The 26938-nt window shown below is 51.4% G+C and overlaps 1 protein-coding gene across 4 annotated transcripts; it reads right to left on the reverse strand.

Moving 5' to 3' along the window:
- Window positions 1–1238: 1238 nt before the first annotated feature.
- Window positions 1239–26145, reverse strand: KIF5A (kinesin family member 5A). Of its 4 annotated transcripts, none has more exons than XM_040990224.1 (28): window positions 25903–26145; window positions 16294–16381; window positions 15502–15575; window positions 14990–15094; window positions 14695–14743; window positions 14253–14308; window positions 14014–14101; window positions 13793–13917; window positions 12985–13089; window positions 12693–12841; window positions 12440–12588; window positions 12011–12186; window positions 11208–11276; window positions 10109–10315; window positions 9698–9844; window positions 9011–9199; window positions 8542–8659; window positions 8123–8187; window positions 7889–7998; window positions 7395–7496; window positions 6108–6168; window positions 5495–5566; window positions 5274–5378; window positions 3959–4175; window positions 2884–3037; window positions 2548–2630; window positions 1786–1813; window positions 1239–1352 (listed from the first exon to the last, which is right to left on the reverse strand). In XM_040990224.1, the coding sequence occupies exons 1-28, from the start codon at window positions 26029–26031 to the stop codon at window positions 1274–1276; spliced, it is 3099 nt and encodes a 1032-aa protein (XP_040846158.1). In that variant the 5' UTR covers window positions 26032–26145; the 3' UTR covers window positions 1239–1273. The 4 variants fall into 4 exon arrangements, with proteins under 4 accessions (XP_040846158.1, XP_040846166.1, XP_040846173.1 ...); XM_040990232.1 differs by having other exon boundaries at window positions 1260–1352; window positions 2548–2606; XM_040990239.1 differs by having other exon boundaries at window positions 1260–1352; window positions 2548–2606; window positions 25897–26031.
- Window positions 26146–26938: the final 793 nt, after the last annotated feature.

The following is a 26938-nucleotide window of genomic DNA, read 5'->3' on the forward strand; positions in this document are numbered from 1 at the left end:
GAAAGAGGGGGGAGCGTCCCCCTCCCCGGCTCCCATTTTTCCTGCTATCATCTCCGTGACCTCTACTCAGCGACCAATACCACTCAGTGTGAGAGACAAATATATGAGAGAGACAGAATAGACGTCTACCCTCTATTGTCCCCAAAATGAGGAGGGCAGACTACGCATAGCAACTGCTCGGGACATGGTTACATACTCAGAGAGGGAGACAGAGAAGAGAGATGCGGCAGTGGCCTGGCTCTACAGATACAGAGAAGCAGACATCGAACATCACACAGCGAGACGACAGGGGCAGGGGGAGCTAGTGGCAGGACCGCAGGTTTGCAGCATGCTGAGAGAAGAGGCCTCGCGGTCCCTCTTAGAAACTGGGAAAGAAACAGAGAGAGTGTGTGAGGTGCCAGCCTGCAGCCCTAACTGCCCCTGCAGGAACGGAGGCATTTGCACGCATGCATATGGAGGTTCCTTGCTCCTTCAGTACCAATCACTTGCTCTGGCCCTGCCCCTCCTCTCCCATCCTATATCTCTGCTTCTCAGGCTTTTCTGTCCTGTCTGAACTGCAGCCCAGGAAAAGACTGACCATGTTCTCCAAGGACCCAAAAGAGATCATAGAATAGGACTCCCAGGATCTAGCTCTGGCCTATGGTGCCTGGTGACCCACAAGAACCAAGAAGGCTGCCTGTGTGACTACAAAAGAGAACCTAGGCACAGAGACAGGGAAGGGGAGCTAGGGAAAGAGCTGTTTCCACATACAGGGAGCACAAGGATAACACCGCAACAGAAAAGATGTGGCAGGTGCTCCCTGAAGCTGTGGATGCACATTGATAGGGCAGGAGAAACACGAACACCTTGGTTGTAGATGCCTTGGTCTGGAAAATATCTATTTGGACTAAATCATTGTGGGATAGAGGCATGGGAGCTGTGGTCATTTGTCAGGACCTCTTTGATTTCTAAGCCTGTGACCTGTGTGGGGCTCTAACAGCCACAGTGCTCAGGATTGTTCCTTATGGTGTGTAACAGTGCCTCCTAGCGCATAAGGGCAGTAGTACTGTGGTTTCTCTGTCAGCTGAAGAAAAAGTAGAGGTGCAGAAGCCCCAACCCCATCCCCTGGGGGGGAAGTAATAAGGATTAGCTCAGCTGAGCTGAGCAGGGATTAGACAGTGTAAGTTTTGGAAATGGCGGGAGAAAAAACAAGCAAAAGCAGGAGAACTGAAGAGGCTGTGGGCAGGAGAGGAGGCTACCTGAAAGTGCAGGTATGGAGCCCTCCTGTGAGAGATTAGCTGGCTGCCGTCTCTTGGTGGAGAGGGAAGAGCTTGGCCTGCTCCTCAGCTTCATAACCGCATGGCAGGTCGCTTCTGGAGGAAGAGACCCCATCCCCAGGATTAGCTCCCCACAACACACATCCTGCTGACGCGGTCACTTAGTTCCCACAGAACAACTGTGTGTGCCACCCAAAAACACAGGAGTGCTCAAGGCCAGTGGGATGAAGCAGACTGGCTCAAGGGCACAAGCTAGAGCAGAAGCCCAGGTGACCAGATGTCCATGGCACTACTTTGGCCAACTCTTCCCTCACCCAGACTGGATGGAGGAGAAGGCATAGGAAGGGGCTGGGGGAGGGAACAGTGATCTGCAAGCAGCCGGGGGTGGTGGTGGGGGAATGGGACAACACAGGAGTGCCAAGAAAGACTCCTTCCCATGCAGGCTCCAGGGAACCTTTGCATAGGGCTCAGGGAAACCGAATCATTTCCCCCTGCCCCCAGGGGCCCAAGGGGAGTGGGAACGGTTTACCTGTTGTCGTTGATATCTGTGGCATTTCCTGCAGAAATGGCCATCAAGAACAGGGGTGAAAGAAAACACAGGACACTAAGCAAGAATCCATGGGCCCAGACTGGCCCACTGTGGTCCCAGGGAAAGGGTAAGCTGTGCCTCTCTCCTGGGCTGCCCCCGCCTCCACATCCTGTTCTCTGCCACTGGATAATCATCTTGACTGAGAACAAACCTCTGGGCCCCTCACTGAGAGAAAGGAGAGGAGGGGAGGGTAGGGGAGGGGAGGACAGGGGAGGAGAGGGGAGGGGAGAAGAGAGGAGAGGGGAGGAGAGGAGAGGAGAGGAGAGGAGAGGAGGGGAGGGGAGAGGAGAGGAGAGGGGAGGGGAGGGGAGGAGAGGAGAGGAGAGGAGAGGAGGGAGGGGAGGGGAGGGGAGGGGAGGGGAGAGGAGAGGGGAGGGGAGGGAGGAGAGGAGAGGAGAGGAGAGGGGAGGAGAGGGGAGGGGAGGGGAGAGGAGAGGAGAGGGGAGGGGAGGGGAGGAGAGGAGAGGAGAGGGGAGGGGAGGAGAGGGGAGGGGAGGGGAGGGGAGGGGAGGGGTGGTCATGCTGGTGGGAGGGAATGGTTTGCAGGAGACTCAGAGAGGTGGGCAGTGTCAGAGCTGTGGGAACAGGGGATCTCTGAAAGGTGCCATTCAAGTGGGGCACCCCACACAGCCCCTTCTGAAAGGTGCCGGGTAGGGGTACCCTTGTGGTTCCCTCTGAAAGGGGCTCATCTTCCCCACTCACCATTGTCCATGTTGGCCTTCTGATAGGGAGCCAAGGAGCTGCCAGAAGATGCGGCTGCACTGCTGCTACAGGAGTTAGGGAAGCTAATAGGAAAGAGAAGGGAAAAGCAGGCTCTGGCACATTGAGGACCACTACTCCACACCCAGCCATCAGTGACACAACCACACACCCACCATCACCTCCATAACACGGGCCAGCAAACAGGGAGGACAGAGTTCCCATGGGCCAGTGTTAGGCATGAGATGATTAAGAGTCAGGCAGAAAGCGACTTAGGAACATAAGGGTGCTTGCAGGGATGAGGGGTCCAATCAGTCCACGCTGCCTGTGGTAACTCACTACATGTCTGAGCTGGAGCTCGGTGCGGCCTGCAAGTACAAGTTCTGGTAGTTCTGAAAGAGGCTGTTGGTGTAGCTGATGCACTCGGGGCTCCGCGTGCCACAGGGGTTGGTGGGTGAAGAAGCTGGGTAGTGGCCTGGTCGGACGGGTTTGGCTGCAAAAGAAACACCTCTGAGGGACAGGTGTTTGGCCCAAGGTTCAAGATGATGTTGGGGACACCCACACCCCATGTCAGTGAGATATGGCTGGTTCCAGTCTCTGCTGGTCAGTTCCAGTGCCAGCTTCCTGCTCATAGGCACCCTGGAAGGCAGCAAGGGATAGCTCAAGTGCTTGGGGCCCTGTTCTCCCATGCGGGAGACCTAGACTGAGCTCCCAGCTCCTGGCTGTGGTCTGACTCAACTCTGGCTATTTCAGGCATTTTGGGGGACAGGCAGGAATGAACCAGTAGATGGAAAATCTCTCTATTTGCAAATAAAGTGAAAATAATATTACAAGTTAAGTTTCTTTTAAAAAGAAGAAATGACTGGGAGACTAGGGTTAGCCTGTGCTGTTTGGGTCACTGAGGTCACGCAGATGGGGTTAAGCCAGTTCCTTCTAAGACAATTCCCACAGGGTCAAGTGTTCAGCATGGTGGCTAAGATGCTGCTTGGGATGCCTGCATCCCATAGCAAAGTCCCTGAGTTCAAATCCCAGTTCTACATCTCATCCATTTTCCTGTTCATGTGCACCCTGGGCAGCAACAGAAGATGGTTCATGTACTTGGCCCCCTGACACCCATGTCAGAGACCCAGAAGAAGTTCCAGGCTCCTGGATATAGCCTGGCCCAGCTTTGGCTATTGCCTCCACTTGGGGAATAAACCAGCAGTTGCACAAGATCGATCTCTCTCTCTCTCTCTCCGTCCCTCCCTCCCTCTCTGCTTTTCAAATAAATAAATACATTTTAGAAAGATCATCATCCTTTTAATTTCTGGGAATGGGGGGTAGTAAGAAGCAGTCCTGCAGCCACTTGGTTTTCAGGGAATTGCTGAGTCTGCTCCAGATGCTGAGCCTACCCTGCCTGCTGTGTTCAACTCACCGATCTGAGCAGAGTGGCCCCGTTTGCCTGCGCCCTTATAGCGCACGGCCTCCTTGATGCGGTCCACCTCCTGCTGGTACCGACGCTTGTCCTTCATGGCGCCTTCCTTGGCCTCCTTCAGTGCACCCTCCAGGGCCTTAACTCTCTCAGCCGTAGCCCTAAGTCGTTTTTCCAATTTAGGAAGCTCACAACGCAGATCTGCATTGTCACGTACCAGCTGCCAGGGGAGCCAAAGAGAAGAGGAGCAAAGGAAGATGAGAGACTCAGGGCAGAATTGCCCAGCGGGATGAGGGGTGTTGAGTGGGGAGAAAGAAGATCTCAAAGTCAGAGAGGACAGATGCCATGTCTCTTCATGCTCTTCTACCCACTACTTTCCTTCTCTCCAGGGAGATAGCAGTTGGGTATGACAAAGTTCGATCTTGTGCCCTCTGCATCATAGTGCTGTCTGGCCCAGACACTTGACTCCACCGAATGTCACAACATGTGTCAGATCAATAACCCCAGGCAACTAAGGGGATGAGCACACTCCTCCTGGGAGATGGCTCTGGGGGTTTGCCCAGGGCAGGCAGCGAGGAGATGGTGATGGCTTTGGGAATGGGTCAGATGCAGTGCAGAGGAGGAGCAAGAGCCTCCCACCACGCCAACACACACAGCCCCAAAGGAAGAAAAAAAAAGTTTGAATTCTCACAAACATTTCTGTTCACAACCTTTTCATTCACTGCAACAGTGGCAGAGGGATGGGGCAGAGTGAGGGCGCTGCCAGGCAGTTCCCATGTGAGCTTGCATTTGCACAGAGAAGGGCTGTGAGCACCCAGGAAGGAGAACAGAATGATGGCACTGATTAGAAATGATTTCCTAGCTATTTTCCAACTTTTCCGTAATGCTGTGATACTTTGAAAATACGGCAAGGGAAAGATGCCTGTAAAAACTTCTGCAAACAAATAAAGCCTGCAGACCACCACTGGGACACAGGGTGGGGGTATTTTCCCCCCATTAAAGGAAAAAAAAAAAGGTGAGTAGCGTAACTCTTGTGTACTGACAGTACCCCACTCCCCAAACCTTTCCCACTTCTGTCAATCTCACCCTGGGGAACTCCACTTTGAGCCAAGGGTAGGTTAGTGATTTTGAGGAGGGAAAACAGCCATGTGACAAAGGTCAAGGACAAGGTACAAAGACAGGCATCAGTAGGGAAAGTAAAAAAGAACAAGAAAACAGGCAACTAGGTCTCTTGAATCCCAGGGTCTCCAGGGATGTGGGTGTCTTAGGTATTCGGAAGCCAAAGTTTCTTCTGGTCATCCTATCTTCAGCAACTTACCTGTTTGTGAACCTTTGTAAGCTGCTCCAGGTTGTTCTCAAGAAAGGAAATCTTCTGCTTTTGGGAGTGAATCCCCCCACTGTCCTCGGGTTCCATTTCCGCGCTCTGATTGGAGACAGGCAAAAATGTGGCTGTCCGGAGGCCCAGCCAGCACCACAAAGGACAGCAGCCGCTGGAGGAAGCTGGTAAGGGCAGTGGGCAGAGCCAAGGATGGCACTCACTTTCTTGACTCGAGTCGTGACGTCTTGAACGAACAGCTTGCGAAGGTTGTGGAGGGTCTGGAGTTCACGGGCCTGGAAACAACAATGAAACAATTGGGGTTATGGGCCCAGTGCACTGGCTCAACCAGCTAATCCTCCACCTCCAAGTGCAGGCATCCCATATGGGTACCAGTTCATAACCCAGCTGCTCCATTTCCTGTCCAGCTCCCTGCATGTGGTCTGGGAAAGCAGTGGAGGATGGCCCAATGCCTTGGAACCCTGCACCCGCGTGGGAGACCTGGAAAAAGTTCCTGGCAACTGGCTTCAGATCAACTCAGCTGTAGCCATTGCAGCCATTTGAGGAGTAAAGCAGTGGATGGAAGATCTTTGTCTCTGTCTCTCCTTCTCTATGGAATTCTGCCTTTCCAATAAAAATAAATCAATCTTTAAAAACAAAACAAAACAGTGGGGCTGTCCGGGATCCAGATCCACCTTTTCCAAGAGAAAGTGTCCTATTACACTATAGACTAGCTGCGGAAGGGCAGAAGGGTTGGAGTCAGCTGGAAATCGCAGGGAAGACTAGAAGTGCTTCCCGCAGGCCCCCGTTCACTTGGCACAAAGGAAAACCACTCACAACTGTCTCCTCCAGTCCCTTGAGGTCCTGCTTGGACTGCTCATGTCGCTCGTACAGAAATCTGTAACAGAGAAACAAGGAGAAAGCAAGACGCAGAATGCTTCGCGCCTCTCCTCCCTCCACTCACCTCCCCCGTCCCTCTGCTCTCTGTTTTATTATGCTGTTATAGAAGTTACCCAGGGTTACTGCACAAGAGTTAGACAAGCGAGTTCAGCATAAGGGGCATGCTGCCTAGTGGTTAAGACACCTCCGTCCCACACTGGAGGGTCTGGGTTCAACTCCTGGTTCCCGCTCCCGATTCCAGCTTCCTGTAAAGTCTGGCCCCTGCAAAGCAGCAGTGATGGCCAGACGGGTATGTTCCTAACACTCATTGTGGGAGACCCGGATTGAGTTTCTGCCTTCCAGCTTTGATGAACCCAGAACCAGCTAGCTGGTATGGACAATTTAAGGAGAAAGTCAGCAGGTGGACGCATACTCTCTCTGTTTCTGCTTCTCAAGTAAATTAAAATAATAATAAAGCAAAGTCCTTCTTTTAAAAAGAGATATGGGGTCTGCATTATGGTGTAAGCTGCTGCCTGAGATACCTGCATTCCATATAAACACTGATTTGAGTCCACTTATGATCCAGCTCTCTCCTAATGCACTTGGCAAAGCAGCAGAGGACAATCCAAGTGCTTGGACCCCCTACACCCATGTGGGAGAGTCGGAAGAGCTCCTGACTTCATCCTCTTCTAGCCTGGGTCATTGAATCATTTGGGGAGTGAGCTAGATGATGGAAGATCTCTCTGTCTCTCCCTTTTTCCCTATAACTCTGCCTTTCCAGTAAAAATAAATATTTTTTAAAAAGCCAAGCTTTTATAAAAAGCTCACAGTTCTATTGGTTACAGACAACAAGACCACTAAGTGTCTGGTGTCCATCTCTCCAGGCTCCTTTCTCTACATATTTCTGTATTTTTACGGGACCACGCCATACTGTTCTGACACCAGCTTTTCATGGTCAACCTAACCCACCAGCCTCTTCTGGCTCCAACTCAGGTGGTTTCTGAGTGTCTGTGGTGCCATCCTAATACATTCATGGCCATGTATGTTTGGGTGGTCACTGTGACAGCTTGTGGCACAGAGAGCATATGGCACGGGGAGCATGTGGCCACTATGAGAGTGTGTGGCACGGGGAGTGTGTAGGACAGGGAGTGTGTGATGTGTGAAAGCATGTGGCACATGGAGCATGTGTCACTGTGAGAATGTGTGATCACTGTGAGAGTATGTGGCACAGGGAGCATCCCTCACGTCAGCTCCTGCAGTTTGGCGCTCTTCTCATGCTCTTCGTTCTTCAGCTTCTTGTAGTCAGCCTGGAGCTTCTCCAGCTCCAGTTGTAGCTTCTGATTCAGGCTGGGACAGCCCCGGGCAGGCAGAGGGTCGGGGGGAAGGAAAAACAGATGTTACCAAGCAGGAAAAGGAAGAGGAAGTCCCTCCAGTGCTCTCCTGCTTCTCGTCTAAGCCCTCGTGCTTGGAATGGACACATCCCACTTGGCACACCACAGGCTGCCCCAGGCCTGCAGCTTCTGGGACAGAAGAGGCAGTCCTGAGATCGATGGTCATTTGGGCCTCTGGTAAAAGGGACCAGACCTTATTTATCTCCTGAGGCAGCTGGACTGCAAAGTTGCATCACTGGGGATAGAATGACGAGGGAGCAGGGGTGAGAGGGTCCTGTTAGGAAGGGGCGGGTGTATAGGCCCAGCAGGATCTGCAAGGGATCCCAACGCCATCCATGGGAGCCTTACTCTTTGAGCTCGTCAATAGTCTTTTGCTTCTCATTGATCTCGTCTCGGAGCCGGGCCAGCTGCCGGTGGTGAGCCTCCCGGTGACTCTCCATCTGCACCTCCAGCGCCTTCTGCAAACAGCACACCCACCAAGGTTTGAGGCCACACTCCCAGATGCACACCCCAAGAGTGCCCCAGTCCTGTCTGGCCACCTACCCACCCATCCCACCCTTGGCCAACATCTTGCCCACTCACCTTCACTTCATCTGCTTCTTGGGTGTCCGGCTCCTTGTCCTTCAAGACCACCTCATGCACGGTTTCTAGGGGAAAGACACCCCATACCAGATTGGCCTCCTTTGGAAAGCCCTGGAGTAGGGCCTAGGGCCCAGGTGGGGCAGGGCAGCCAATGGGCAGGCTTATGGGCTATTCCAGGGCAGGACAGTCCCTTCTGATATAGCCGGCATGGAGTTTGCGGGTCAGTATACATGAGCCACACACAAAAGTCTGGTTGGGGAGTGAGCAGGTGAATTGGCATCAGTGGTTTCACTGGGAGAATGACTGTCGGTGGATTTTAGCGGATGTGTGTGACTGTCCCCTTCCCCATCCCCTCTGGGCTCTCAGATCCCAGGATCAGAGAGGGTGGGAGGAGCGATGGAAGCCGGGGAGGGTCTCACCCTGTGCCTGCAGCTTAGCCAGCTCGTCACTCAGGGAGTCATAGGATTCCTCCAAGTGCCGCTTCTTCAGCTCCACGCTCTGCATGTACTCCGTAAGTGAGCGGATCTTGGCCTCATGCTAAGAGGAAATGGGTGGTAAGAGGAAGAAGGCAGACAAAGCAGGGAATATATAAGATGGTACACTCCTGTTCTCCTCCTGGTCCTCCTCCAGCCATGCCTTCCAAGACTACCCAGGTCAGGGGTCATTCCTATGGGGCTCTTCTGTTAGAATCTCTCTGTTCAAAGCAGGCAGTACCTGCCTCCATGCCTTCACTTTGGCCTGCATTCTCTTTCCTGGTTCTTCTATCCTTGATCTCAGCTGACCTTGACATTCTGGTGGCTGCTGGCCATTTTAGCTACAAGTCCACAACAGCCTTGTTTCTCCCACAGTACTCTGAGACTTTAGGCTCAGCCACAGCCACTCACTCACCTGGGAGATGAGCAGCTGGCAGGAAGACAGCTCACGCCCAGTCACCTCCATCTTGCGGTGACATTCCACCTGGAGGTTTTCCAGTTGCCGGCACCGCTTCACCACAGACTTGACCTCTGACTTGATCTTGCTAATGTAGAGCCGGGCCACAGTGAACTCCTCCTCAATGGCCCCACTGATCTCCACAGGCTGGGAATGGGCACAAGGGGCAAGAGGCTAAAGAGCAGCCCTCATCCACTCCTTCTATCTCCCACCACCTCTGCACATGCATGCACACAGGCATACACACAGGGGACTCTAGTGGATAGATGAGTGGTCCCATGTAGCTCTCTCACCTGGCAGTTCACACAAAATCACTCCACCTACATTTAAAGAGCCAAGGACCACACTCGCCCCTCCTGGCTTACAAAGCAATATGATTTTTCTATTGTAGCCAAACTGATGAGCTTCATCAGCACACTCCATTGCACCTCCTCAGAACTGCGTTCCCACCTCCCTGCACATCCCCATTCCTTCTGGGCAAATCTCTTGGCATTTCCTGGGTCTCCTGTGAAGGCAAGGCTCTTGGCTCTCTGGCGCCCTCTCTCGGTATCCCCGAGGATCTGGAATGGGTCACCCTGCTTCGCCCTCAAGTGCCCGGGGTTGGGAACAGCCCCAGATGGACTGCAGCTGTGCCTGCCCACTCACCAGCTTGATCTCCCCGTTGCCCACGATGACGCTGAACTCACTCAGGTCCTTCATGAGCCCATTCAGCACCTCAGCAATTCGTTTGCGCTGGTGTCCACTGACCTCCTGGAGTCGCTGCAACTCTGACTCCAGGGACAGCATAGTGGCCTGAAGATACCCCTTCAGGTCAATCCCATTGCCAACTCCTGCTCCCCCATGCCCTGGCCCCCAGTACAGGCCTCTCACTCCATGCACCACCCCAAATGCCACCACAAAGAGATCACAGGCCCTGCAGAAGGGGCTAAGAGAGAGGGGTCAGGAGGGCAAAAGGCAGTGGCAGAATGGATAGGTGCCAAAGCCATGCCACCCTGAGAGGAACCAAAGGCCCCCAGGGACACGGAGTGTGACGGAGGCCATGGGGTGGCGACTCACCACCTTCTGAGACAACTCGTCCACCAACAACTGGTTCTGCTGGCTCTTCTCCTCCACTTCCTGGGACTTCTGGTCATAGTTGACGGCCAGCTCCTCCAGGGCCTGAAGCACTTCCTTTACCTCATCCTTGGCAGCATCGTTCTCCGACTGCAGATGGCTCAGCTCTCGCTGGACCTTCTCGTTATCTCCTCGAGTGGATACTAGGAGCTGCAGGGAAGACGAAGGGTATGTGAGGGAATGCCTTGTTGGCTCAGAGGAGCTGAACCCCCTCTCTCCCTTATAGCAAGAGTCAGAGGGAGAGGGCTTTAGGCCTCATAGGAAAACAATAACAGAAGGGAGAGGCACCGACTCCAACTCCGAGTTTTCAGAAAAGCACCATGGCGCTTCCCATACTGCTATTCAGTTTTGGGGGGTGACTGGTCCCTGGGCAGAATACCCCTTCTTCCATCTGATTTAAGGAGAGGGAGAGAGAAGGGGAGAGATAGAGAGAAAGAGAAAGAGGGAGAATCTGCCATCTCCTCATTTATTCCCCAAATGCCACAACTGCCAAAGCTGGGTCAGCCCCAAACCAGACGCCTGGAACTCCATTTGGGTCTCCCACATGGGTGGCAGAGGTCCAAGTACTTGGTCCACCTTCTGCTGATTTCCCAGTTGCAATAGCAGGGAGCTAGATGGGAAATAGAACAGCTGGGACTTAAGTCAGCACTCAGTTATGGGATGCTGGCAGCTTTACCTGCTATGCCACAGCTCATGTCCCTTTCTGTCTGATTTCACCATGATCTTTTTGTGCAAGGGAGCTTGCCTGTAGGGACACCCAAATCCCACACTGGAGTTCACCGGGTTTAATTCCTGACTCCAGCCTCCTGCTAATGAGGACCTTGGGAGGCAGCGGTGACATCTCAAGTAATTAGGTTTTTGTCCTTCACATGGAAGACATATGTCAAGGGCCCTGCTCCTGGCTCTGGTCCCAAGCCCAGTCCCAGCCACTGTAAGTGAACTAGCAGATCTGTCTGCTTCTCAAATAAATAAATATAAAAATTTTAAAAAGATCTTTTTATGGCTTTCTTTTCATGTCTCCCCCGACACACACATCCCTTACCTCCTCCTGGTCCAGCATCTGCTGCTTGAGCTTCTCTATGAGCTGGCTCTGCTGGTTGATCTCATCATCCTGTTGGGACCAGGGGAACAGGTGAAGGGAAGCCACTACTAGCTGCTTATCATTAGGAGGGGGGAGTAGAGGGAGGATTTTGATAAAAACCCAGATAGCTGAGGGTTCCCGCTGGAAGCCTCCTGTCCTAAAAATTAAAAACAAAAACAAAACAATCTTCTCTTCAGCCTCCTGCCTCGACTCTAAGGCTCATTCTAACTTATTTTCATCCTGGAAGTTGCTATATATATAACCCTGATCATATGTAGCAAACCCATTAATGTTCACATCCATTAGCCCAGACATCCCATGCTAAGATTGCATTCCAACTCCCAATGCTCAAAAGCCAAGTCTCAGGTATAGGAGGCAAAAACAGTCATTTCAGAGTTCTTTGTAACAGCAAAATACTGTAATGAGTGAATGGCCAAATACATTGTGATAATTGCACGCTCAGGCAGCTCTGTAAAAATACCCTTTATAAAGAATTGCTGATGCAGTAAGAAATGGAACCTAACACGAGGCTAAGACAACAAATGGATGCCAAATGACATCTAGAGCTGGTCTGTGCACAAAGAAAAAGAAAATGCTAGGAGCGTCACCACTCGCTCAATGCGGGCTGTGCATGACTTTGATTTTCTGCTTTCCCTTTTCTACACTTTCCAGCACGAGTGTTTATCCCTTCTTCCACAATCTGAAAAGGGCTGGTGCAAGAGAATTTCCCAGCCTTGCACCTGCCATCCCAGGCCATGGCTCACCTTGTCATCCAGCTGCTTGTAGAGGCGACGGATCTCCTCCTCATACTTCTGCCGTTCCTCTGGCGCAATGCGCACCACAATGGATGAGTTGTCATTCACGGGGGTCTCCTCGCAGAGCTCAGGTCCCAGGGCAGCATCCTCCCCGGCCAAGCGCTCCGTCTCTGGCACATTCTCTCCTGGCCAGGGCCCAGGGCAAGAGCAAGGTGAGAGATGGAAAAAAAAGTTGAAGGCCCAGTCCCTCTTCCCTCCCAGGAACCTGCATGCCAAGAACTCGGAGCTCCACTTCTAGCCCAAGTGGATCTTCCACCTTTTGCTGGGCCTGTTCCCTCCTCTTACACCCCAGAGAGGGGCCTCCGCTGACTCCCACACAGGGCTGGCTCCCCAAGATGCTGCCTTTGCCTCCCCCAGAGAAGTGCCCCACTCCCTAACCATTGCGCCACCGGCTCAGCTCAGCCTCCAGCTTTGCAATAGTCTCCTTCTGGGCCTTGGTCTTCTCCTTCTCCTTCTCGTATTTCTTCTTCCACTGCTCAGCAGTCAACTCCAGATTCACAGAGGCAGTGTTCTTAATGGTCTTTGCCCTGCCAGGGAAAGAGAAGAGGAAGGAAATGAAGAGACCCACACGAAGCTTGGGCGACATTGGGTGGGGGTATAGAAGGAGCGCCTCAGCGACCCTGCCACTGACCGCTGCCCAAACATCAGGGTGGACTTGGTCTCCGCATCGTTGTAGCTCGATGGGGAGCAGCAGATGAACATGGTCGTGCGGCAGTTTCCTCCCAGAGAGTCCTGGAGAATCCGTGTCATTTTGCTGTCACGATATGGCACATAGCTTTTCTGTAGTGGGGAGGAAGGAGACGGTAAAGCAGAAATGTAGGAGCTTGGGGAGGCTGGTGGGGTGGACAGATATGGGGCAACCTGCTAAACTAGGCAGGGGAGGGGCAGGAGGCTGGCGTGGAGGGGCCCCAAGGGCCACTCACTGTGCCTTCAGCCAGTGCTGAGATCACGTTGCCCAGGGCTGACAGGGACTTGTTGATGTTCTTTGCCTCATCCAGCACGGCTCCCTCAGCTCCGGTCTTGCTGACCTGCCAGGGCATTCAGGGCTGTTTGTATTGCAAGTACCTGTACTCTCTACTTAATGGGAGTGGCTCAGCCAAAGAAGAACAGAGGGAAAGGGGAGAAGGATGGAGCAAGAAAGGGACCTGGGCCAGGATGAGCATGGCTCTACTACTGTCCCCCTGAACAACGTCATCTTTTCCCACATCCTGGACGAGTCCATTATGGGAGCTGCTCAGGACAGGGAAATCCATTGACAGACAGCAGGTCCAGTGGTTGCCAGGGGATGGGTAGAGGGGGAAATGGAAAGTTAAAGGGTGATGAATGTTCTGGAATCACACAGCAGAGGTGGTAAGGAACACACTAAAAGCCACTAAACAGCACATTTTACAATAGTGAACTTTGGGGCTGGCATTGTGGTAGTTAAGCTGCCACCTGGGACACTAGCACCCCCAAGCACTAGTTTAAGTCCCAGCCACTCCACTTCTGATCCAGTTCCCTGCTAATGGGCCTGGGAAAGCAGCAGAGGATGGCCCACAGGGGAGATCGAAAAGAAACTCCTGCCCTCAAAGCAGCCATTTCAGCCATTTGAGGGGCAGGGGTAAACCACCAGATAGAAGACCTCTCTCTATAACTCTGCCTTTCAAACAAATAAATAATTTTCAATACCCACCCTCTGCACAAGGCTCTTCTGTCCACACAGCCACCCAGCCTGCTGCACAGGGCACTCACCTTCTCGCTCCCTGCCAGGTCCACAAGATACAGCTTTCCACTGAGCTTCTGCTCCGTCTCCATGTTTTCCTGCTTAATGTTGATGAGGAAAATGCTGTGGCTCCGAGAGCTGTGCTCATTCATGTCTGCGGGAAGAGGGAAAAGCAGGGTATGGATCAAGCCCTGGGGATCCCCATCAGCCCAGGCTTCCTTGGACCCCTCAACCCCAGATCTGCACTCACTGGTGACAGCCACGTGACGGTTTGACTTCCCCTCATCAATCACATCCAGAATCTCCTCTGGGCTGGACACAAAGCGCTCAGTACAACCCTGCACAGCATGGTGGGAGGGTGATGACATGGACTCCCATTAGGAAATTAAGCCAGCTGTACATGGGCCAGGCGATCTTTCAAGACAGCATCTGTTCCAAGCGCCCAGACATTTTATCCTGCCATACCCCAACACACTGGGCTCCTCTTACCTTGACAAATGGCACCCGGTTCTTGTCTTCATGCACAGACAGGTTCGTCTTGGTCACTGCACCGAGACAACATGGCATGAGCAAGTCCAATGCTTCTACCCACCTCCCCGGGTACCATACAGTTGGTGTCCACAGTGCATTGATCCACTACAAGTGGGGGCCTCCATCCTGAAGCCTAGGCCCCCTGTATGCAGCCCAGCCTCAGCTCCACCCCCTCTCCATTGTTGGCATGTTGGACCGGCTTTCTGAGCTCAGCTTCTGACCCTCTAAGGGTTTTGTTTTGGAAATTCTGGCTGAGAGACCAAAGAGCTCCATTCAAGAGATGATTGGATGTGTCCTGTGTGCCCCTTGAATCTCCTGGCAAGCAGCACCCAAAGCCAAAGACAAAGTGCACCTGCCTCCCTCACTTTCTCCCTCACTCCCTCCTTTCTTCAACACTCACCATCCAGAAGGTCACGGATTTTGTCCAGGTAAATCTCAAAGTAAGAGACCTGGTGAGGGAGAAAGAAGGAGTATGAAGTGAACAGAGACAACCTTAGAATGGATACAGGAGTCCCAAACTAACAAGACAAGCTCAGACAGTGGAGGGAGACAGAAGACAGAAAGTAAACATCTGGCAGAAAAGAACTGGGGTTCCCAGGAGGGTTAGTCAAGTTGGGGAGCCCAGAGGAACCCAGGTAGGTTTCACTGACAATCTTGCCCTCCCGGTGGCTTGTAGGAAGACCCGCTATTGTCACCTTGATGTGGAACTCCAGGTTCTCATCCATGGAGTAGATGTGGTTGAAGATGTCACGGGCAATCCGAGGAATGATTCCCATCAGCTGGGGGTCGTGCAGCTTTCCCTGGGGAGGAAGAGCATGGCAGCATGTGGCTGGACTCAGGAGGCGCAAGGTAACGCACGGGAAGGCAGTTAATACAAGGTCATGGGTGGCAATGGAAAGACCTCCCCGGCAACCCAGGAGACAGTCACCACCACATCTGCCTTTCAGAGGCAGGGAGAATGGAGCACCCCTTCGGACTCTCATCATGGCTGTTTCTCCAGGTCAGAAGAAAACTGGAGGAGTGGCAAGGAAGGGGGGCTGCAGCAAGTTAAGGGGGTACAGGACCTTTTCCTAGAGCACAGCCCTTCAACTTATCCTCTGGCCTTGAGAACCCTCAACTCCTAGACCTCCCTCTACCACATTCTTGGACTTCCCACCGATGCCCGATGCCCCCAGTTTCTCACTCCCCTCCCACACAGAACCCTCACCTCCATTGTATGGGTTTTCCCTGAGGAAGTCTGACCATATGCAAAAATGGTGCCATTGTAGCCAGCAAGGACATCTGGAAGATAAGCAGAGAAAGTGCACAGATGGAGCTAAGTGGGGCAAGGAGTGGGAAGCCTCAGAAAATATATCCTAAAACTATTTACAGCACGGTGGGCTAAGCAACCCACAGTCCATGTCAGAGTGCCGAATTCAGACCTCTCTACTTTCAATCCACTTTCCTGCTCATGCACTTGGGAGGCAGCACGTGATGGTTCAAATACCACCTAGAAGGGAGACCTGGATGGAGTTCCTGACTCCTGACATCAGCCTGACCTAGTCCTGATTGCTGCTGGCATTTGGTGAGCAGACCATCAGATAGAAGATACCTCACTCTCTGCTCCCCACCCCCTCCTTGTTACTCTGCTATCAAATACATAAACAACCAATCTTTAGAAAGCAACAATAAAATAACTTTAAAAAATACACATGGGTTTGGCCTAGAGGTGAAGACACCCACATTCCACATGGGAATGCCTGGATTTGACTCTGCCTTTAGCTCCCAATCTCAGCTTCCCATCAGGGGAGAAGCAGCAGCGATGGTCCAAGTCACTGGATTCCTGTCACACACATGGGAGCCCTGGATTGAGCTCCTGTCTTCAGGCTGGCCATTCCAGGCCAGTGTGGGCATTTAAAGAATGAACCAGCAGACAGGAGCGCTCTCTCTCTCTCTCTCTCTCTCTCTCGTGAATAAATATGGAAAGACAGGATGGAATGAAGGAAGAAAGATCCATTACCTTTGACAATCTGCATGGCACAGGCATGATAAACTTGCTCCTGAGTCGTGTTTGGGGGGAACACGCGGTCAAAGACATACGGTTTTCCCTGGGATGAAAAGAAAATACATCAGCCACCAGCAGGTGAAGTGTGATGGAATATAGGTCTCACAGTCCCTCCTGCAGCCTAAGAAAGACAGGCTGCTCTTCAGTCCCATGCACAGAAACCTGGAGGCAGAAGACAGACTAGAGAGAGAAGCCAAGTTCAGTATGTACACCGAAAGGCGTGTCTCTACCATGGAGTGTCACCCAAGGAGAAGGCTTCAGATCTCAGTCTAGCGTGATGGTTTCCCACACCAAATGAGAAAAAGACATGAGAGTTGCCAGCTGCAGAAAGTGAAGAATGATCCGTCAATGTTAGGAAGCATCTCAAGGGACTGGCATGATGGCTTCATTGGCTAATTCTCTTGCCTTACAAGCGCCAGGATCCCATAAAGGCACCAGTTCTCATCCTGGATGCTCTACTTTCCATTCAGCTCCCTTCCTGTAGCCTGGGAAAGCAGTCAAGCATGGCTCACCAAATCCTCGGGACCCTGTGCCTGTGCAGGAGACCCAGATGAAGTGCCTGGCTCCTGATTTTGGATCAGGTCAACTCTGACCACTGTGTGACTATTAGGGGCTTGAATTAGCAAATGGAAGACTTTCTATCTCTCCTCTCTGTAGATCCTATCTGCTGTTCATATATATTTTTTTAATATATTTATACATGTATATGTAAACACCTTGAACTTGGCATGTGTTTACTGTTTAAAAAAAAGACAAAAACTAAACAGAAAACAAAGATAAATGTAGGTCCTAACACCAAACTAAGAAATACACTCTATAAGCATAAAGATGTTCAATATTTCCAAGAAAAGGAACTGAAATGAGACCTTTTTTTTTTTTTTTAGCTATCATGGGGGAAAATAAACTTCCAATTGTAATTCTCAGAGTAGAAGAAGGGGCAAGGAAATGAGCACCCCCACTCCTCCCTGGAGAGCACATCCCGGTTGTCACGGAGTGATTCAGATATGCATCATCAGGAGCCTCACACAAGACCCACACAGCCTGCTTCCAACCAGATTACACAGGAGCAACTGTGGAGCTGCCAGAATCCTTCCTAGCACTCACCTATTCATAATGAGACACTGGAAACAAAGAAGTAACATTTCAGGCGCTGGTAACCCCAGGGAATTGATTAAATGATGTCTTTGGGCACCCACTGTTTTCCTGACTCCTACTTAAAGAAACTGGAGCAAAATAGATTAAGACTCCACCTGCGGTGCTGGCATCTCATAGAGAATCTGGTTCGAGTCCTGGCTACCCCACTTCCAGTCCAGCTCCCTGTTAATGAGCTTGGGAGAGCCATGGAAGATGGTCCAGTTCCCTGGGCTCCCACACCCTGCACTTGGGAGACCCAGAGGAAGCTCATGGCTTTAGATCAGCCCAGCTCTGGCCATTGTGGCCATTTGGGGAGTGAACCAGCCAGTGGATTGAATATCTCTCTCTCTCTCTCTCTCTCTCTGTCTCTTCTCTCTCTGAAAATTTGCCTTTCAAATAAAAATAAATAAATCTTGAATAAATCCATTAAAAGACATAATAGAATATCAATAAATCTCAAAAACAAGTTGAATAACACTGTGTATTATTCCCTATATTATATTAAGTTCAAGAATGGACCCAGGGCCCAGCACAATAGCCTAGCAACTAAAGTCCTCCTCTTGCACGTTCCAGAATCCCGTATGGGCACCGGTTCTAATCCCAGCTACTCTACTTCCCATCCAGCTTCCTACCTGTGGTCTGGGAAAGCAGTCAAGGATGGCCCAAAGCCTTGGGACACTGCACCTGTGTGGGAAACCTGGAAGAAGTTCCTGTCTCCTGGCTTTGAATCAGCTTAGATCCAGCTGTTCTGACTACTTGGGTAGTGAATCAGCAGACAGATCTTCCTCTTGTCTCTCTTCTTCTTCATAATCTGACTTTCCAATTAAAGAAATACATGTTTTAAAAACTAAAAAAAAAAAAAAAAGCCATGGAGCACTTCACTCACAATGTGTGTACCAAATAAAAATTACTTCTCAGTGGCGGTTCCTTCTCTGCTAAATAAATAAGCAAATCTAGACAAAGGGATGAGGGGGAAAGCAAGAGGCAAAACAGTATGAATGAGGAGTCTTCAAAAAATCAAGGAAGGGCCTGGCGTGTTGGCCTAGCAGCTAAAGCCCTCGCCTTGAACACGCCAGGATCCCATATGGGCACTGGTTCTAGTCCCGGCAGCTCCACTTCCCATCCAACTCCCTGCTTGTGGCCTGAGAAAGCAGTTGAGGACGACTGAAAGCCTTGGGACCCTGCACCCGTGTGGGAGACCTGGAAGAGCTCCTGGCTCCTGGCTTCGGATTGGCTCAGCTCCAGTTGTAGTGGCCGCTTGGGGAGTGAACCATTGGACAGAAGATCTTCCTCTCTGTTTCTCCTCCTCTCTGTATATCTGACTTTGTAATAAAAATAAATAATAAATATTTTTTAAAATTTTAAAAGAAGGAAATGTGCACCAGGAAAAAGTACACATTGAATCCCATGTTTACACACATGTTTTGAAGGACCCTCATATAGCATATTATCATTTATGTAAAAAAGTATATACATGTACATGTATTTACTTGTAAATGGACAATATATTTCTGGAAAGAGTCACAAAAAATGGCTAGCAATGCTTGCCCTCTGAAAAGGAATGTGGGTGGCTAGGAAAGAGAAGTGGAGGAAGCTTAGATTTCACTGTGTTTCTTCACATTTGTTTGAATTTTGTCACACGTACATGAAAGATTCATTCAAAAGTTTAACTAAAAATTGTAAAATAGGGGCCTGGCATGTCAGCATAGTAGGCTAAGCCTTTACCTTCTGGTCCAACTCCTTGCTTACAGCCTGGTAAAGCAGCGGAGGATGGCTCAAAGCCTTGGGTACCTACACCCACATGGGAGACTAGGAGAAAGCTCCTGGCTCCTGGCTTAGGACTAGCCCAATTTCAGTCATTCTGGACACTTGGGAAGTGAATGAGCAAATAGAAGATCTCTTTCTTTTCTTCACTGTGTAACTGTCTTTCCAATGAAAACAAACAAATCTCTAAAAAGAACTGTAAAATAATTTAAAAGCTACACAACAATATTTAGTGATGGTAAAATAGCTATGATATTTGTTAGTAAAAAGACAGATTATGAAACCACATAGTTCCTGATTCACTTTTATTAAAATTAATATATATAAATATGTAAGAAATAAACACTGGAAACAAACACAACTCATCAGATTCCTAATGGTGCTTTTCTTGCAGTGGTGCCATTTGGGATAGTTTTTATGCATTCATCTATAATTTTATAGTTTTCTCTTCTTTTAAGATTTTTTAAGCATTTAAAGCTCCTAAAGCACTGCTCCAGCTGCATCTCACACATGCTAACACTATATTTTTATTGCCATTTATTTTTTTTAATTTATTTCTTTTTATTGAAAAGTCACATATACAGAGAGGAGGAAAGACAGAGAGAAATGTTTTTTGTCCACTGATTCACTCCCCAAAGTGACAGCAATGGCCGGAGCTGCGCTGATCCAAAGCCAGGATCTCGGATCCTCTCCAAGTCTCCCACACGGGTACAGGGTCCCAAGGCTCTGGGCCATCCTTGACTGCTTCCCCAGGCCACAAGCAGGGAGCTGCATGGGAAGCAGGGGCCCCCGGGATTAGAACCAGTATCTTTGTGTGATCCTGATAGATGCAAGACAAGGATTTAGCCACTAGGTTACTGTACCCTGCCCAGTTTCTTTTGTCTTTAACTGTGCCAACAAATAAAATCCATTCGTTTCACTTTTAATATTGTGAGAGAAAATCACATTTTTAATTTTCAAATTCTGATCCTAGCATTTCCCCCCACAACAAGCAGGGCACATTCCTCTTGGCCAATGCCTGTCAGCTCATCCAGGCATCTAACTAAAGAGGGGCAAGCCGATAGCAACCCTTAAGCTTAGCTTGTCCTTCCTTTTTCCTCCTGGGAACAGGGGCACCCACACACTCACACCCACACGCACTCACTCAAAACATTCCCCTGGACTAAATTCCAGAAGGCTTCCCGGACCTGTTAAAATGGAGGGCGCTCTCCAAATGCTGAAGCCTGAGACTGCCAGGCGGCCTCCTTTCTCAAGCCTGGTGGGAAAGAAGGAACAGCACACAGAATTAAAGGATGGGGTTCTCAAGTGTGGGAACTAACACTAAGTGAGCACACTTAATAACCTCTGGAGCAGAGAAAGCCCTGGGACTTATGTCACAATATCAGGGGTGCCAGGAAGACTTGCTACCTACGTCCTTGGATGGGCACTTCAATGCCAACCTCTTTCCTCCTTTACTTAAGATTTTTTTTTTATTGTTGTTAACATTGTATTATGTGATACAGTTTTATAGGCACTGGGGATTCCCCCCACCCGTCCCATACCCCTCCCCCCATGGTGGATTCCTCCACCTTGATGCATAACCACAGTTCAAGTTCAGTTGAGATTCGTTCCTTGCAAACACATATCTAGTACTTAAGATTTTTATCCTTAGGGCTGGTGTTATGATGCAGCGGGTTATGCTGCCACCAACAGTATCAGCATCCTGTTTGGGTGTGGGTTCTAGTCCAGCAGCCCCAATTTTTTTTTTTTTAATTGGAAAGGCAGATATACAGGGAAGAGGAGAGACAGAGAGGAAGATCTTCTGCCTGATGATTCACTCCCCAGGTGGCCGCAACGGCCGGTGCTGCGCTGATCCAAAGCCAGGAGCCAGGAACTTCTTTCTAGGTCTCCCACATGGATGCAGGGTCCCAAGGCTTTGGGCCATCCTTGACTGCTTTCCCAGGCCACAAGCAGGGAGCTAGATGGGAAGTGGAGCTGCTGGGATTGGAACCAGCGCTCATATGGGATCCTGGCGCATTCAAGGCAAGGACCTTAACCATCACGCTATTACGCCGGATCCCACTTCCAATCCCTGTTAATGTATGTGGGAAAGCAACCCCACTTTTCAATCCAGCTCCCTGCTAATGTGCATGGGAAAGCAGTGGAAGATGGTCCAAATCCTTGGGCTCCTGCACCCACATGGCATATCTGGATGAAGCTCCTGGCTTTGGATTGGTCCAACCCTGGACCATTTGGAGACTGAGTCAGAATGGAAGGTCTCTGTCTGTGTCTCTCTCTGCCTCTGCTTCTCCCTGTCTTTATAACTCAAATAAGTAAATAAATCTTTGGGGAAAAAAAAGATTTTTATTCTTGATCAAGTATTAAATTCTTTCAATTTCCTACTGGTTATACTTAGGATGATCATCATCGCTTCAGATCTTCTTAAGAGAATCCCCAGGCCCAGGGTTTTCTACTTTCCCTGCCCTCTAAGCTTCTGACATAGAGACCACTACCTGCCTTTACTTCCCTGATAACGACTCCTTTGAATCCCACTACTGCAGGTCTTGAAAAGTCCCTTTTTGGAATGTGGGAGAGTGGGCACATAGTTGGGAGAGCCAATTCTTTTGTCCCTCTCACTGGCATCCTGCTGCCCTGGCCACTCCACCGTTAAAGACTGACATCTGGATCCAGAATTTCTTGGAGGCAGGGAGTCCCTTTAGACCCCCAATAGCAGAGCCCCTGGCCCATGCCACGCCCCTCACAAGCAGTATATAACAGTATCTGTTATAAACAGATACTAATGAAGAAGACAGCAGGAAGGGCCTGGAGATTTGAATTAAACGATCAGCAAAAGGGGAAAGTAGTAACCTCTTCCGAATTTTATCAAAAGAGCTGGTGGCCAGCCAAACTAGAAAACTGTAACAGCTCATGGAGTAAGCACCTGTCACTAGGCATCATTTCATTTCACGCTCACTGGTTATTGCAGAAGCTAAGTACTGTTCCCATTCTCATGCCATCCATGAGGAAACAGGCTCAGAGAGATCTCTGGAGATCACCCACAACCACAAAGCTGAGAAATGGTCGAGCACAGTGTCCAACCCAAGCGATCCCATTCCAGGCACACCCAGAGGAAGCCAAATGCCAACCCTCATGGCTTTTCCTTATGCTGCCCCAAATGCACCTTGACCGCAGTCCCTTCGGGCGTGGCTGTTTTCTCCAAGCAGACAGAAGGGAAACCTACCACACTGCGCTTTCTCCAACCTCCTTATGGGAAGCGTGTGGTCCTCCCACCCAGCCTTTCAGAAGGCCCTTCTTCACCCTCACCACCTCCAGGTCATCAGAGACCCTGCCAGAGGCCAGAGAAGTATTCCCTCATCTTATTTCACTCTCCCCCAATCCCAGCAGAGTGACTACTGCTACCCCTAGTGGCCAGGTTCTCACTGACCCTCACAGCTCGCTGAGCAGCTCCTCAGAGCTCAGCAGCCCAGGTTTCCTGTTCTGTAGCCCAAAGCTTCCTGTTCCTTTGCTCCTCCACTTGCACATTCCAGCACCTCTCTGCATGCTAAACTAACAAGGGGTGGGGGTGAGGGGCCAGAAACAGGGTGCTAAAGACAATCAACCTGTTCAAGCTTCACAAAAAACACTTGGTAGAAGAAGCTAAATTGCAAGTGTGGGGCCGATTTCCATGGTGACACCCCTGGGGAGTGTTGCCATGGTAATGATGGAGCGACACCGGCCACAAGGAACATCACCGCCCCTCTCTGCATTCCTTTATGAGACTCCCCCAAAGCTAAGGGGAGCCCTGTTCCTCACACTGCTTCAGCTATTAACAGAGGCCCAGACTACCCTAAGCTGTACTGGCTCTGATCCAGTAACACTGTAGCCCCCAACCTAGCTGGGCCCAATCAGGTACTTGATGGTCCTGGTTTCTTACCCCACTGGAGCCCCAAGAACAAATAAGGGGAGTGTCAACATGCGGACCCCTGAATGAAGAAGAAGGAGTGTGTGGCATCTCCTCCCACACCTGGGGCAGCTCCGACAGTGGGTCTGAGTACATTGCAGAGAAAGGCTAGGGTAGAATGAAGCAGAGAGTCACTTAGGGCCAGGAAGTCATGCTGGATTTCCAGTGCGCACAGAGCAAAACAGAGACACCCCACACAAGGATGGTGACCCCAACACTCGGCCACAATACCCTAGACTCCTCTGCCCTACCCCAACTCAAGAGAGATGTCAGAGGGGTGGGGGAAAAATCAGGTGCCCAGCGCTGTCTCTCCAGCTTCTTTTCCTATCTTCTGCCAGGCAGAACAAAGCCCAGGAATGCAAGGGACTCACTCATTCAGCAGCCCAAAGCTTTGAGCTGGTTGCAATGCTAATACCCCAGAAACGACCACCAAGACTGATTTTGAGACTGGGCAGGAAGGGCCTGGGGGTGGAGTTTGGAGATACTTTCCTTGCCTACCTTCCCACACATCCATCCTGAAGCAACCCCCTCTACCAGTCCCTCAGTCCTAGAGTTCCCAGCACAAGGGCCCCCCAAAGAGAGTGAGAGAAGGGACAGGAGAGGACTAGGAGCCATCCTTTCTTGGCGTGGGGTTGGGGGAACGACCTTGCAGGCTCCCCAGGAACCTCATCTCCTGCTGCTCTCACTCTCCTGAAGGCAGAATAAACCTGCCTGAATGAACCCACAAGGCTGACTGAAACAAAATGGCCCCCTGGAAGCAGCAAGGCCTGCAGTGAGAGACCGAAAAAAGCCCAGGAAGATGGAAGATAAGCGTATGTAGAAGTATCGGGCCAGACAGATGAGGAATGCCAGCAGTGGGGCTGAGCTAGAATCAAGATTGGCAAGGGGGCCCTCCTTCTGCTCCCTCTCTGCTCCCGCCCCACCCCTGCTTAGCTGGTCCAATTGGGCACATCAATAGCACAACCCCTCCTGCCAGCATCACCCTCTGCCCCACGCTATCTCACCAGGAGTGGGGGCAGGAGGCCATGGATCCTTAAGGAACTAGGTCAGACTTAGGGAAAACAAGGGAAGTTGGGCCTTTGGTGGATTCACTTGTTCCCCTAACCACCTCTTTCCTAGTCTCAGAAGACCTTGGGCTCCGACCCTTACAATTCAGTTGGTTACCCAGACTCTTCATATAAAGCAGCCGCTCCCCACCCCCACTTCACCTCACCCTCCACTAAGGCATCATCTGGACTTGGCCAGACAGAGACAACTGCAAACACCTGCAGTCCCCAAAGCAAAGGGAGCAGCAGCCTTGTCCATGTGACAGTCACTGTCACTCACACATGTGTATATAATCACATGCACACAGCAAGCAAAAGCACTTGAATTCACAGTATGCATCAGGGTGTAGGGTGGTGACAAACCAAATAAGCAGGTCCCCCCACTTTCACCACTTAAGGCGTGTTTACCCTAAGTCCCATTTTCACTGACTCAGATGGCCCTGGTTGCCTCCCCTTCCTCCCCTTGGCTCCTTCACCAATCTGAGTGCCAACTGCCTTGCACCAAGCACTGTGGATCCAAGAGGCATCCAAAGTGGCCCTGACCTTGAGAATGGCCCTCCTCTCTCAAACCAGCTATCTCCCTTCCTCTGTACTGTTTCCTGGCCCAGTCTTTCTCATCTCAGACTCTGCAAATGGGCTGGACCCCCAGATCCTTCATCCTATACCCATAGCCTGGAGAGTTCCCACCCACTAGAGCCAGGCCCAGAAAATTCCCTTTGGACCATCACAGGGGGAGCTGCAGAACTGGAAGCTGAGAGGCAATGCGACAGCAAGTGGAAAGGTGTGGGCTGCGCAGCGGCCACAGATTTGGGGCTCAGATCCAGCATGACCTTGAGAAAGTCATCCAACTTCTTCTGGCCTCAGTGTCCTCATCTGTGAAATGGAAACATGGATGCTACTGCAGAGCCCTTGCTCTAAGGCTTCAGTAATTAATTGGGCAGCACACAATCCGTGTCAATTCCCCAACTCTCCTCCATGTTAGGGGCTGCTACTTTTCATTGGAATGACAAGGGGAAAGGATGATGAATAAGCAAATACTTCTTGCAATTGCAGGGCATGGGGCAGGGGAAGACTGGGGAGTCTGGAATCTTTCTTACTGTACCTAGAAGGGCCAGACTTGGTCTTAGGATCTCAAAGGTTCCCTCCCCCAAACTGGGTGTGGCATCCACTGTATTTTTTTTTTCTCCTATCCTAATTGTAGGCTGTTAACTACTTTGGGAGATGAGGGGGCTCTTGTCCTACAGCCCATCCCTCCACAGAGACCCCTGGCTGCCCATCTCCCAGCGAGCCTCTCCCCTAGGTTTTTCTTCTCTGGTGGGGCTCTGGGGTGGAGGCCTGAGCCAACAACAAAGAGAGGATGTGCTTTCTCTAGGGGTAGAGGGAAAACATCAGAAAAAGAGCAGCTCTGAAGGAGGGGTGAAGATGCTGCAGAGACCGGCAAAGGGGACTTTGAGCTCCTCAGGCGGACGCGGCCCCCTCCCATCCTGCAGAGGCCGAGCCGCAGGTCCGGCCCAGGCCACACCCAGCCTCTTCCCTGGATGGGGAGAAAAGGAGGGGCTGCCGCGGAGACAGAGGACGAGCAGCGGGGAGGGGGCGCTGGGTGCCAGGCAGAAACGAAGCTCTGTGGGGGAAAAGATGTTCCATCCCCCCCCCCCAATTACCCGCTGAGGCGACTCTCACCCCGATAACGACGCTGTCGTCTCCTTGGAAAATGGGGATAAACTTGTCCCCCCGCAGAATTTCAGCCTGGTTCAGGGGCCGAAATCGGCAGAGCACTTTGATGCTACATTCGTTGTTGGTCTCCGCCATGGTGGTCGCAGGCGTGGGGCTGGGGTACTGCTAGGGCGGCCGAGGTGATGCGCTCCTCCAGGAGGCAGGTGCTGAAAGCTGAGGCCGAGCCTGGGCACAGGTGCTGGCTCGCTGGTCCGGAAAGACAGTCGAGTGTGAGTGTGTGTGAGACAGAGAGAGAGGGAGAGAATGGGGGGCGGGGGGCGGGCTCCAAGGCGGAGGCTGGCGAGCGGGGCCGGGCTGGCTTTCTCGCTGCTGCGGCACAAGGATGCGGGCGACCTGGGCGTCTGGTCCTCACCGCTGTTCCTCTCCGCCCCTCGCGCTGCAGCGCTGCGCTGCGGGCCTGGGCGGGGCGCGCCAGCTCGGGGCGGGGCCTGCTGCGCAGGGGGCGCGCTCCGTACCCCCGCGCAGCTCCTGCAGCCGCCTTCCCCACGCGAGATGACCTTGTCCTCACCTCTCTCCGACCCGACTCACTCAAGGCATCATCCACCCCACGCTCCCATACCCTGTGTGTCACTCCAGCTCCTAGGTGAAGGGATTGAATGGACCTGACGCCTGGCTTGGGAGGGGGTGAGGTGGGGCTTCCATTTCTTCATCCCAGTGCATCCTCCACCCATGTCACGGGCCTCTCCCCAAATTAAGAGAACGCACCTCATTTCCTCCCTCCTCCAGCCCATGCCCCAAAGCAAGGAAGCTGGATTCTTAAGGCTCAGCCTGCAAGAGTGACTGCCTGCATCCCAGGGGAGGTGGGTGTCCAGGTGCTATGGCTGGGAGTGGTGATTGGGAAGGTCTGGCTTCCCTTTTCCCCTTCTGCAGCCAAAGGGCCACTCTGCTCTCCAAGGTACTCACAGGGTCTCCACTTTGAGAACAAAAACTCCTATTCTGGGCTATCAGAATTCAAAAAGTGCATAAGATACATATTACTGCC

Source organism: Ochotona curzoniae, unplaced genomic scaffold, assembly GCF_017591425.1.
Source record: "Ochotona curzoniae isolate NIBS_2020 unplaced genomic scaffold, NIBS_Ocur_1.0 contig_1014, whole genome shotgun sequence".
Taxonomy (NCBI): Eukaryota; Metazoa; Chordata; class Mammalia; order Lagomorpha; family Ochotonidae; genus Ochotona; species Ochotona curzoniae.

Coding starts and splice junctions, on each gene's coding strand:
- KIF5A (XM_040990224.1), bottom strand. CDS start 26,031: ATGGCGGAGACCAACAACGAATGTAGCATCAAAGTGCTCTGCCGATTT. Junction 16,382..25,902: donor ACGACAGCGTCGTTATCGGG/GTGAGAGTCGCC, acceptor TTTTCATCCCAG/GGAAAACCGTATGTCTTTGA. Junction 5,567..6,107: donor AGGGACTGGAGGAGACAGTT/GTGAGTGGTTTT, acceptor TGTTGTTTCCAG/GCCCGTGAACTCCAGACCCT.